Source organism: Aspergillus bombycis (genome assembly GCF_001792695.1).
Source record: "Aspergillus bombycis strain NRRL26010 chromosome Unknown contig00003, whole genome shotgun sequence".
NCBI lineage: Eukaryota > Fungi > Ascomycota > Eurotiomycetes > Eurotiales > Aspergillaceae > Aspergillus > Aspergillus bombycis.
This window is the reverse complement of record NW_019170005.1, coordinates 56536-69220: the sequence shown is the minus strand read 5'-3', so window position 1 is coordinate 69220 and position 12685 is coordinate 56536. Positions and strand designations below refer to the sequence as shown.

The following is a 12685-nucleotide window of genomic DNA, read 5'->3' as shown; positions in this document are numbered from 1 at the left end:
GGGGAGCGCCAACTTTTGGGTCAGTGTAATTGATCCGTTCCCGGGGTGATAGACGGGCCGACGCCCCGCTGTCCGTTACCAGTAGTTTAATACATCTTAATGCATACAGATAGTGTGTGTATATGCGTGGAAGAGGGGATATAATAATAATTTGTATTTTTATGTCTTTCATTAGGACTCATTATTATTTGATGCGTAATGCCTGTAGGATGTGTTTAATATCGCCTTGTTGGATGACTATTAGATATCTGAGTAAGGCTCCCCGATACTATCCTGACTACCCAATATGAACGCCGGCAATGGTATACTTTCCATGACACTTGATGTCAGGAGTGCACTTTTTGATATAATACCACGCGGCTGAGAGCTTCCATCAGCATCGGCCTTCCGTTGAAATCTATCTGCAGGTTGTGAAGACTCCACCTGCACGACAGATTCTCGAGTAGCAGGTCCACGTTGAATAGCGGCATTTGGAATATTTCCGCTTTCACAGCGTACAATAGGTGATGATTCGGGAACAATGTCTGTTGAAGATTTGTCTTGGTCTTGAGTTTGAGATTGGGTCTGTGTTTGAGTATATAGAGGACGGTACGGTGATGACCGGAATTCGGAGGCAGTGGCCGGCTCTTGCTGATGATCTGGAAAGAGCTCCGCCATCTTTTGTGTATTAATCGCGGGTATTGGCTCAAGTGGGAACTGTGTAGCCTGCTGCGGCCTCCGGTAGTATATTGATGCATCAGATGGCAAATTGGTTTCTAATTGCAGAGGACCACATTCAAAATCTAGCCCCGAGGGAGGAATTGGTGGAAGTTCTTGAGAATCTTCATTAGGCAGCTTATTATCATCTTCATAAGTATGGAACTGGTTTGCAGTCGCTTCTTCGGAAGGTAGACCAGGTATATTGAGTCCGTTGTCTGGGATGTCGTCACTATCGGTCTCAGCGTCTGTTTCATAAACGACAGTCCTCTGTGTAGTCAGAGGATGCTCATCGAGTTCATGGAGTGTATTAGTTCCCTCTTTGGTGACTGTTGCCCCTTTCGTAGAGTGGGATTGGGTAGAGCTCGCATTGGTTTCTAAGCTTTCTTTTGAAGTAAGCTTGATTGTCGGCGGGGGATGGGATTTCATAGATGGCGGTATTGAATCAAGGTGCAATGTTCGTTCCAGACTTTGAGGGGAATGATTTACTCGATCGTAGCCAGGAGATTCTTCTTTGATACGTTTAACAGTTGGGGTCGGGGACTCCCGTTTAAGGGGAGAACGAGTAGCACCGCGGAACTGCGATGATGTGATGATTGCAAGTCCGGGACTCTCTGGAGACTGAGAGGAGGGTATTTCCGATCGGCTAGGCTTCCGCGGCGTGACTGGGCCTCCAAATAATCGAGTCGCTTTAGAGTCCTTGGCCAATTCCACTTCTCCATTTGACCGGAGCTCGTGATCCAGTTTCCGTCTCTTAGACTCACTTGAAGTGGCATAGGTATCATTCGGACCGCGGGCCATATCTTCGGCGTTTGGAGGAGGCAAGTTATGAGATTTTCGTTCATGCTTGTGAGGAGTGGTATATGTGTACTCCAATTTGACATCCTCATCCGGCTCGATCTTCAAGTACCGCCTAACATAGTCCATCTGTGTCAATGTCTTATCTTTCTGTTGATTGTTCTTGCCCTTCTTGTTGCCCTTGACACCGTCACCACTTTTTCTCCGACCCCGTTTTGAAGGGCCAGCATCTTGACTAACCACCCTAGACTGCTTAGACCCGACATTATTCGCATCCCGATCGAACCTGACGCCGTGGGCTCGCGAGGCTCGCGAATTTGAGGGTGGTCGATAATCGGCATCATTATCAGAATCATCTGCTATCTCGATGACCTCCTTATGCCTCCTTGTACCATTCTCAGGTGCTTCATCAATAAAATCGAGATCATCGTCATCTGACTGAGGCTGCGATACCTGTGTCACGAAATCGATCTGGGTGAGTGTCGGCTGGTCTCGAGCTCCGGCAAATGAGGTCCTCTTCCATGACTTAAATGTAGAAGCTGGAGATGCGGGTGTTCCAGTCCTCTTCTTTGAACTCAATGATCCTCTCAAGCCGTCAGATACCGTTGAAGGACCTGGAGGTTTATCCGGAGTTTGAAACTGTTTCTGGCTGGTCTGAGCGTTCGTCCCACTTGTATCACCTCGTCTCATCGCAAATTAAGTCGTGAAGATGATGTAGTAGGTTGTAATGATCCATAGGATTTTATTGCCGGCTACTGAATAGAGAATTGTTTGGTGGCGTTGTCTTAGCTTTGCTTATTGATTGTGACGACTGGCGATACGCGATCACGCGTCGCTAAGCCATAAACTGATGGTCTGTGCACAACAAAGCCATTTAACTTGAATGGGAGTTATGATGCCTGAACCTTAGGGCAAATTTCATACATGTTGCATTCGTACAATGCTAACAACCACATGCGCAACTTATTGGGTATCTAGTATAATCATAGTGTATCTGGGATTACTTAAGAATAATCTGATAGAAAGGTAGGCACACATAGCGAGAAGCCCGGACTCGTTAATCAGACATGAGCCACTCTGGAATCGCATCTTCATCCTCTGGATCATGCGATAACAAGGACCCTTCGTCGTTACTATTCGATCCTTTATCTGAAGTCACGGGAGATTCAATACGTGACTGTATTGCTGAGATAGGCTGAGAAGTTACATCAACACTCGCAGAGTGTGTATTTGCTGCCGTTGACGACTCAGTCGAGATAAGTGTATTTGGCAAAACCCCTTCAGAAACTTTTCGGTCGTCCTCCTTAGGACCTTCTTTGTCTCTTGAGTTGGGCGCTGAAGCCTCGGGAGATATTGTGGTGCCTTGGTAAGGCTTTGTACTTTGAGCAGTGTTCGTATCGTCTGACACGACAACAAGCGAGTATAAAGACGGTTCTGCTCTATTTGTGTGAGAGGGACCCTTTGCCACTTCAGGAGCCGAGTCTTCGGCAGTTTCCTGATGTGTCTCACTGTCGTCAGGAATGAATCCTCCGCCGAGAAAATCATCATTTTTGGGAGCAGTGAAACTTTCAAAGTGGCGTTCTTGAGTGATGCTCTGTGAACCAATAGCTTCCTGGTTTGGTTCAGGGATGAACCCGCCACCGGTTTCTTCTGGGTTGCCGTGGCCAGTATAGCTTGATGCAATGCTCTCCTCGTCATCGGCCTCTTCGCCTTCAACCGCGTAGCTTTGGACTCTTTTTGCGATGCGAAGCCTAAGCAAAAAGTGTTTCCAAAGCCGAAGCGCTTCAGCCGATTTCTGCTCGAGCTCAGCCTGCAACCTTTGGTCTTCAAGACAACCTAGAACTTCCTTTAATGCCTCCCCATACTCATTAGCAATGACAACACCCTGAACTACGGCTGTCCCATGGCGCCCTTTGAAATTAAAGCCCGTTACGGCATCTGTGTAGTCAATACCCAATAGTTTCGCGGCGTGCCTAGCATCAGGGTGCTTGATATGGACTCCTCCAGGGGGAACCATGCTCGGCACGTAGACATCTAGGTTTCCGAAGGCATTTTTTGGAACCTTCCCTTGGACGACCGATGGCGGTGTATATAGTTCGGTTTGGTGAAAAGCGTATAAAGCTGTTTCAGTATTCTGTTCAGGGTCCCTCTCATCTTCCTCGACAGCTATGGCTTGATTGCTATGGGATTGAACACGCTTCAACGGCTGCTCACCAAGCTTTATGTCCCGTCCCGACCGAAACCACCTGTTCGCACTTCGCAAAACGTGGATATCGGATCGGCGATAAACAGGTTCCAAAACTTGATTTTTTGACCCTGATTTGCTAACGCTAACCTGTCCAACGACACGTTTCGGGAAAATAGTTTCATGACGGCGAAGATGTCGCTCGAGCGCAAAGATTGGGTGGTCTTTGAAATCTTGTATATTCCGGGGCATAGGCTCCGCAGCAATTTTGGCCGTAAGCTCGCTGATTTCCACTTCATCACGGTCCTCAAGGAAAGGTCTCTCATAAAACCGCATAACCTGGCTCCACCATCTTTCCCCATGTTTGGTAGACTCCACGCGTAGCTTGCGTGTTTTGGCATTAAATGCCTTGGAGTAACGGCGCGTCACATCTCTTGCCGAGGCGTCTTCCTCAAATGCAATAACATAACTCATACAGTTATACGGATCACTTGATGGCGGCTCAAATTTGGAAGGTTTCGCAAGCGATTTCGTCACCAATGGGTCAACAGGAACCCACTTCTGCATCGCTTCATTGAAAGCCTCGACCCAGAATACCGGGTGCAATGATTCCCGGATACTAGGTCGTGAGTCTTCAGTCATTAATACGGTTATTCAGAAACCTTTTTTGGGGGAAATACATACTGGCAATGAAGCTCTTCGGTGGAGTTGAGGGTTTGAATTGTGGCCGACCAAGTCGTCTGGTCCTTGACGGTGTTGGCGATGCCCTCCGCTTTGTCAAATCATCGGTAGAGGTATCATGATCATCTGACGAGATCACGATGATCTGCCGTCCCGGCTTGGTAGGCATCATTTGTTTGGTTGTTCCAGTAAATGGCAATGGCTGTAATGAACAGATGAGCCTAGCTTCCACAGCTGCGGAGCGCAGTAGGGCACAGAACAGCTGGGCACCAAAATCGCGAGAGCCTTGAAGTGTCTTAGCCTGTTTAAGAAAATCCTCCTTCGATAAGAAAACCTCTGCGTCTGACTGGATATCTTCCTAGGACGGAATTAGAAGCACAACCCTTATACTACAGAAGTTGAGTACAATACCACTCTCTGTTTCAAGGAAAGAGAGTCATCTGCCCAATGAGCTCGCTTCAAACCCGGCTTAGTCACTCTGAATCTCTTTAGAAAGGCATCGCTGGCCTGATTAAGTCCATCAATGAACATTGTCGACCTTGTATACTGTGGCTGTTCCTGCGACGGATTCAGAAGCGAGATCACGCGTTTTGTCAACATCTGCTTAAGAAACCCCTGCATTTTATATTAGTTGAGGTGCAAACAGGATCGTGCCAAAGCCAAGGCGCACCTGAATATATTCATCGTTGCACCAGAGGTTTCGTAACTGGGCATGAGACAATAGGCAAAGCAGATGGGCTTTGTGCACATGTAATCTAATCTCCTTCTCAGCTGCTGTAATTGGCTTCCGCCTTCTAATTACTTTTCGCTTTTGATCCTGATGAGGGTCAAGAGTGATCTGCATGGTGTCGTTTTCTCCTCCAGGAACAGGGGCTGGTTCAATAGGAGCAGCAGGTGCTTGAGAAATGTCAACCTCTTCCCACTCCATTTCCGATTCATCATCAGAAGAAGAGTCATACACCGTTTGTACTTGCGGGTTGACATTTTCTTGCTTCTTTGATGGATACTGATCTCCTTGTTTTGTAATCTGAGAAGGAGCAGAAGACGACAGTGTCTGCCCCTGTACCTTCCGCTTTTTTATTGGTCGATCATTCTCTAGGCGGCCGGGATCTCGAGCTTCGGCTTCTGCCAGCATCTCTTGGTATACTTCTGGGATCTCATCATCTTGCTCTCTTGACTGGTGACCGCCAGGGGCTGGGTTCTTCTTGGAACGGGCACGAGTCGTGCGGGGCATACTTTCAGCAAGACCTATTCGGAACCATAGGGTTGAAGTTTTTCGTGATCAGAGAAATAGTTATACGCGTCTCAACGCGTGGATGTGGTAAATTGGGAACTGCGATAAATGCCCTGGTGACTTCATCGCTATGTTGATTCGAGTGAGAGTAAAGATGATCCTCCGCTCGGCGAAGGAATAGGCATGAGATACAGCATTAATTTATGCCTATTTATTTACAAGCATAAGGTCTGATATCTTTAAAACTTTGAAACTAGTTCCAGAACTGCTCAGAACAGCAATGCGTCATCACGGATGTACTGTTGATCCGGTCCGAATTGGTGGGCATTTCCGGATCGGGTAATATTGATTCGAGTCGGTCCATCCGTCAGAAGATGTATGCCAAGTGGCTATAGATTTTTCTATTGGTTGTGCTTGTGGACTGACTAGATGTCCTTTCTGACAATAGGTAACATAGCAATGCCAGAACTCTATAGATAGGACTCTTAGACTTGCCCATTGAAATGTTAAAGGCAATACATGACCTGATGAGTTAAGTATTGCGTCACATATTGTTGATCCACTGGGAGCGCTCATTAAACCAACTCCAGAGTGACAGATTCCGTAAGTTCTATAGATTTTAAGAACTTAAGTTGGCACTTAAAGCAAGTCAAAAGTTCCCTGGAATTTCCTCCAGATTCATTGTGGTCTCATAGCAGCCAGTGGCACTATTGCGATAATCTAAACTATGCTTTCAAGATCCTTGAAAACAACTGGGGCGGTCCCTTGGATGCGGCCAGTCCTTTCTTGTACCTATCGCCGCTCTCTAGCACATGTCGCTAATTTGGAAGATATACATTCTGTACGTGACAAATGCACTATTCGTTTGTTAGACGGCAATTAATGACACTTGACGTCTCTGAAGGAAGATGATAAGCCGTTTAGTGTTCCGATACCAGAAGATAGCTTCGATATGTACCATTTAGATCCGCCTCCGTATTCAGTTGAAACCACCAAGAGGGAACTCAAACAGCTATACCATGATATGACATTGATAAGGTCTGCTGATCTCTCTGGTCTCTTTTCCGTTTCGTGCCGAGCAATATCGTTGACTATTTGCAGGCGCATGGAGCTTGCCGCAGACGGTTTATATAAAGACAGGAAAATCCGTGGCTTTTGCCATTTATCTACTGGACAGGAGGCAGTCGCTGTCGGTATCGAGCATGCACTTACTAAACATGACAAACTTATAACCGCATACCGTTCCCATGGGTTTACCTTGATGCGTGGAGGGACTGTGAAGTCTATCGTTGGGGAATTGCTTGGACGAAGAGATGGCATCTCTTATGGTAAAGGTGGCTCTATGCACATGTCTGCGAAAGTTTTTTTGGGGGGAATGGGATTGTCGGGGCCAGCGTGCCAGTAGGTGCTGGAATCGCGTTCGCTCAACAATACAACGATGCGAATAATGTCACCATCGATCTCTATGGTGATGGAGCAGCCAATCAAGGCCAAGTTCACGAATCCTTCAATATGGCTAAGCTGTGGAATCTACCTGTGATATTTTGCTGTGAGAGTAAGTTCACTCTCCCTAGGTGCGCTCCTCAACGTACTAACGTGCTTTTAGACAATAAATACGGTATGGGAACATCTGTTGACAGAGCCTCTGCTATGACCGAATACTACAAGCGTGGCCAGTACATCCCGGGGCTACGAATTAACGGAATGGATGTCCTTGCCGTCCTTTCAGCAGTCAGATATGGCAAGAATTTCGTCCAAACAGGAAATGGACCCCTGGTCTATGAATACCTCACATATCGATATGCGGGTCACTCAATGTCAGACCCAGGAATTGCATATCGAAGCCGTGAAGAATTGAAAGAGCAGCGTGCGAATGACCCAATCTCTAACCTCAAAGAGAAGTTAATTGAGTGGGGTGTATTCTCGGAGGAGGACGCCAAATCAATTGATAAAAATGTACGCAGCAAAGTGAACGATGAGGTGGCCGAGGCTGAAAGGATGCCTGAGCCCGAGACAAAACTCGACATTTTGTTTGAGGATACATATGTTCGTGGTAGTGAGCCGCAGCAACGGCGAGGAAGGACCATCGATGAAACTTATTATCGGGTTTAGGCGAGGAGTTTGGCATTTGATATGATCGATACCATAGCTGATAAGTAATAAGAGGTTAATGAGATACAGCTCGAAAAGGGTGAGGATAAGGATGCCCTGGGATTGACGTCTAGACAGCCGAACAAGTGTCAGTCATGAGATAGATCAAGTTTAAAGTAATCCATATATGACACTAAGCCATGCAGATGAGCCACGGAACGAGTGAGCCCAGAACGTACAGCTCTGCATCAATATAGTTTGGGCGCGGCCGTATTGCGTGGAACCCAACTGTTGGCGCTGGCCAAGATAACCTACACACAGTCGCAACCAACAATCTCATTCGCTGTTTGCGAGGAACGTCAATGATCAATATGGACGTCACTCTGATAATATGACAGGTTATGAGCTATAATAAGCCGCTTGGATACCAAGCGGGGCTTACGTAGTTTTAGATATTCCCAACGCTTAAGAATATCAACCCACCAGCACCAACCTTTGATACAGAATAGCATCAGTCACGAAAATAACAGCGGCAACAGACATGGCGACAGCTGATCTGACAACCCCTTCGACCTGCATCGCCGACTTCTCCTTGGTTCCGGTAGGTATTCCGTGTTCCAATTAACGATCGCGGTGGGCCATGAAGATGACGAAAAGAGTTGCCTAATGGATACATTCAGCTGACGCTCGCTTCTTAGATCGGCTCGCAGAGCGCATCATTCTCCAAGCAAATCGCAGAAATCCAGGACCTGCTGCAGAAGTCTGGCCTGAAGTATCAGATGACTGCCACTGGGACGGCTGTTGGTAAGTTGCTTTCATTTGACCATGGGCTTGATTGGAGCTTCAGCATGATGTTGTCTTACGGATTTGTCCGTTCAGGATAAATCTAAGAGATATTAGCGTAGACAAGCATGATGAACTTGAGCCACTAATTGAATGATCTAGAGGGGCCATGGGATCAAGTCGCCCGAGTCATTGGATATGCCCATACTTTGATCCACCAGGAGGGCATACCAAGAATCCAGACAGATATCCGCGTCACAACCAGGTAAGTTGGCATCGAACAAGGCCATTATTGGATAATCGAACGTCTAACATTGTACACGAGTAGGACGGATAAGGAACAACCGATGGAGGGCAGTTTGCTGTCCGTTGAGAAAATCTTGGCGACTTGAAAAAACTGGCGAAGACAGCTGTGGTTGCAATCCTCGAAATTAGGTCAGCATGCTTTCTTCAGGAAACAAATGTATGCAGAGAAACCACAATGGGGAAGAAGTGGAAGGGGAAGGGCGTGAGTTGTATGTAATGTGATTGATATCTAGTTTTGGAACATTCATCCTTCTCTGTTTGATATATTGGACTTGCAAAACTCGAGCTCCCGTCTTCTCGAAAGGACCAGGATCCAGGTTCTGTACAACCTAACCAACCTTTCTAGGCAAATAATGAACGATCAATGCAGTTTTTGGAAGAACTTTTCGCCGTGGTATAAGAATCTGACACATAAGGCCACGTCTATAGATACCAGGTACTCGGTACCTTGTGTTACACCCCGATTGACTCGCGACCCGACCGAATGGTCCGGAAGCGATCCTTTTTAACTTTATATTATCGCGTTACCTGATACCGAAAACGTTTGATTGGCCATTACAACCTACGACAGCACCAGCATCCATGAGTTACTAGTAGTATGGTTATCCGTATTTGTCAATTAGAAAAGTTTGGTCTGAGGGGTAAAACCCCAACACCTTGGTAGTAAATTCGCGTACTGGTCGATATTAGTAAGAGTAAACATTTGAAATGTCCAGCACAGATGTTTCAAAATTGACCACAGGTAGGTAGAGTCCTAATGACAGGAAACTATTACAGCCTCGAGCATAAGATAAACAGCAGTAGATAATACGTATGTGAGACAAAAACATACCTTGTATGAACCCATTACTCACTTGCAGCAGATCACAACGAAGTTATAGTACTAGACGTACCCCTAGCGACGGAGGGATTACGGAGTAGTGTTCCCAGGTTCGGTTTTCGCCTACAGTTTAGACTCCTTGTTATAAGAGGGGAACTTAAAGAAAAAGAACTGTCCACGGGTTAATCCTTGCTTCCACCCTTGTTACGTTCTAGATGCTCCAATATTACATATGCACTATAGTCTTATCTGGAATTTCCATGACAAATTGGAGTTTCTTAAGTATTACGTGTAATTCAGTAGCAGGTAACTTACTATTATCATTCCTACCCCGTCTGGAGGGAACTATCGAAGAATATTTCTTCATCCTAACGCCAAGTTGGCTCCAGTGCTAATATGACCACCTGTCAAAGGACACACTAGACCCTCACCTGCATGATTGGCTTGCCGGAGTAATTCCCAGAGTTAAACGAGCAATGACTCAATTAGGTATTTCCGCAACACCAGGCAGTGGTACAGCAAAGAAAGACACACCAGAGTGACTTCAAATCCCGATGATCGTTACTACTGGCGTTAACTAAAAATGGGGGTAATCTGCGATGTAACATCTTATTTTTGCTTTTTGACAGAATCTTAGGTGGACATTCGTGCAGCCGCGTCCTATCAACAAGTGCATATGCGTCTCGGCAAGGACAAAATTTGAGAAAAGTCTAGGGTCCATTGCACTTATGCATGGCCCTTGTATGGCGAGTAGGCAGAGGAGCTTCCGTGGAAATGTCTGGTGGATAGATTTCCCCTCCCACTGAAACTGTTGGACGTGCGTATAAACCATGCCAATTGGGGGTTTGTGAGGGAGAATCCTTTCAGCTTGAGAGCCACTAGCAATCCCTGAAGCGGCTTCTTTAGCTTCGCTTTGCCAGGTCGCTAAGTGCCCTGAACCCTCCAGACCCGAGTATTTGGTTATAGGAAAACAAGTCAGATGACATACTGTCAACTGAAAGGCGACAATTGAGAGATACTCACTGAGAGAACTATCTTAGCTTCTGGACGTTTCTCGCTTTTTCTTTCTTTTTTTTTCGATAGGGCCGCGGCTCCTAAATGTACTACTCCTGCATATGGAGGCTGGACCGGGCATATCCGGCCTGTGAGTTGGTGACAGCCGGTCACCAAGTAACCCTAGGACCATTTCGGGTCACGAGTATGGGTAAGTCCCACTATCCGTAACCGCAATCCAATAGCTATTTGGGTGTTTTGGATGTGGGCGAAGATCCAGGCTTGTAGGTCTTGGCGATTCCTTCGTTGTCCTTTCCTTACGAGGTAAAGAGTAATTATCCTGGCCTTGTAACTCGTGACCAAGCTCAACCTCAATAGGCGAAGTAGACGCCGAGAGTCGGGCTTTCCGTCATGAACATTCTACAGAGATAAATGTCTATTTGCTAACTGACAGATGAAAACATGGCTCTTGCCTACAGAAACAATGCGTTGAATCTAGCTCGCAAGGACAAGGTCTACGTATGTATATACGTAAGGAGTACGTATATACACTTACAACGAACGCTTGAAAGTTCTCTCAAAGTATGTCACAGTGTTTTCTTCTTAATTCAGTATAGTGCATCGCTTTTACAGTGGTAATCGCGCCTTCATACGTGCCTAACCCTGTGGCAGCCCGATGAAGTACATGCTGGAAGCCAAGCAATGGCGCTCAACACGCATGAAATACTAGTATAGTCCGGCTCAGCTCATGCAGACTTACATGTCTAGGAATAATATGGAGACTCGAGATAGGCTTGTCACAGTTCAGCCTAATTTCCGGCTAGTTGTACTTGTCGGCCGCCTGGTTTAAGGTCGGGGCGTTGTTCGTCTGATTCAGAAAAATTTTTTCACCTGTTTCTTTCACTCTCTACGATTTTCCGCTCTGAAACATGTCTCTCAATAATGTAACTCTCTTAGAGGCTGTGACCCGAAAATTAAAGTCAATGGACAGCTGCTCACGATGGTAATAGAGGATGAAACGGCCCGGTGAACATTGTTAAGGCACGTAGATGGGACGGCTCACGGTGATACACAAGATGAGAGGGGAAGATGGGGTCAAACAGCCGTTGGGATGACTTGTCTCATCTACCAACAGATGGATATTCCCACCGTGCAGTAGCCAACATCACTATGCTCTACTGGGAACTAGTAGCAGCACGCTATGGACTAGCAGAGGAGTGATGAGCTGGAAAATTCCAATCCCCGAGAGGAATCACCAATTGACTGTTGACAGCACTTGTCTCCACCCTATTGCCCGGGTAAGTTACTTATTTGTCGGCCTTTGGGCGGCGTCCACGGCAGCCTTCTGCACCTTGGAAATCCAGTTCCCCTACGGAAGGGTGCTGCAGCCTTGATGCACGCTTCATCAGCCTTGCAATAGGTAACATGCTTCCGATAGCCTTGTATTTGAATCTCCGTGCATACTGAGGGACTACTGAAGTACCTAGTAGGTAACGATCATCAAATAGTTGAGCGGGTGGCGTAGTCTATCTCATCTTTCTCCTCAGGCCAAGGCGTCCGAGGAATTCCCGAGGTCAACATATCATTGAAAAGTGCTACAAGCTTTCGTGCGAAAAAATAGTACCATTGTCACATCCCACTCTATATTCCTTACGCGTCACAACCGGTAAACGCCGATGTACTCGGGAATTTATATGGGGAAGATTATGGAGTACACGATGAGATGCTCGACACTATGTGCCGCGTCAACAATGTTGCGAAATATACCCAGTATAACAGCATGCTCTACGTGTAGATAGAGTCACGGCGGTACGGGACTGCGTTCGATAGTGGCTCCCCTGGTTGTGCGTTGACACTTCATGCATATATAGAAAGTGTTGAATTGGAGGTGGTGAACTTCGCATAGGACCTGAGTACAGTGAGAATTACTCTGTGGCATATATTTTGGCACTGGGTATGTCCGTTGTATAACAGCCCCTATCAATAGGAATTTTTACTTGGACTATAATTGTTACTGTTAGGAAAATTCTTGTTTATACTCCGTACTCTGTAATAGATCCACAACCGCCGTATTCCGAAAGGCGGCTAGTAGATCCTT

At 46.4% G+C, this 12685-nt stretch overlaps 4 protein-coding genes across 4 annotated transcripts; 2 read left to right on the top strand and 2 right to left on the bottom strand.

The window, feature by feature from the left end:
• Window positions 1-240: 240 nt before the first annotated feature.
• On the bottom strand, window positions 241-2184 carry ABOM_000844 (uncharacterized protein; the record flags this gene model as incomplete). Its single annotated transcript, XM_022527974.1, has 1 exon — window positions 241-2184. One exon carries the CDS (start codon window positions 2182-2184, stop codon window positions 241-243), a length of 1944 nt encoding a protein of 647 aa, XP_022394215.1.
• Window positions 2185-2551: 367 nt separating this feature from the next.
• ABOM_000843 (putative DNA repair protein Rad4) lies at window positions 2552-5606 on the bottom strand (the record flags this gene model as incomplete). Its single annotated transcript, XM_022527973.1, has 4 exons — window positions 2552-4311; window positions 4364-4718; window positions 4772-4975; window positions 5031-5606. Coding segments are annotated over 4 exons (2895 nt in total), but the record flags the coding sequence as incomplete, so codon positions are not given.
• A 940-nt stretch (window positions 5607-6546) lies between these two features.
• Window positions 6547-7706, top strand: ABOM_000842 (putative pyruvate dehydrogenase E1 component alpha subunit; the record flags this gene model as incomplete). The annotated part of the gene is made up of 4 exons (XM_022527972.1): window positions 6547-6632; window positions 6696-6922; window positions 6997-7149; window positions 7201-7706. The coding sequence occupies 4 exons, from the start codon at window positions 6547-6549 to the stop codon at window positions 7704-7706; spliced, it is 972 nt and encodes a 323-aa protein (XP_022394209.1).
• Window positions 7707-8226: 520 nt separating this feature from the next.
• Window positions 8227-8860, top strand: ABOM_000841 (thiamine-binding protein; the record flags this gene model as incomplete). The annotated part of the gene is made up of 4 exons (XM_022527971.1): window positions 8227-8286; window positions 8384-8489; window positions 8631-8733; window positions 8797-8860. The coding sequence occupies 4 exons, from the start codon at window positions 8227-8229 to the stop codon at window positions 8858-8860; spliced, it is 333 nt and encodes a 110-aa protein (XP_022394210.1).
• Window positions 8861-12685: the final 3825 nt, after the last annotated feature.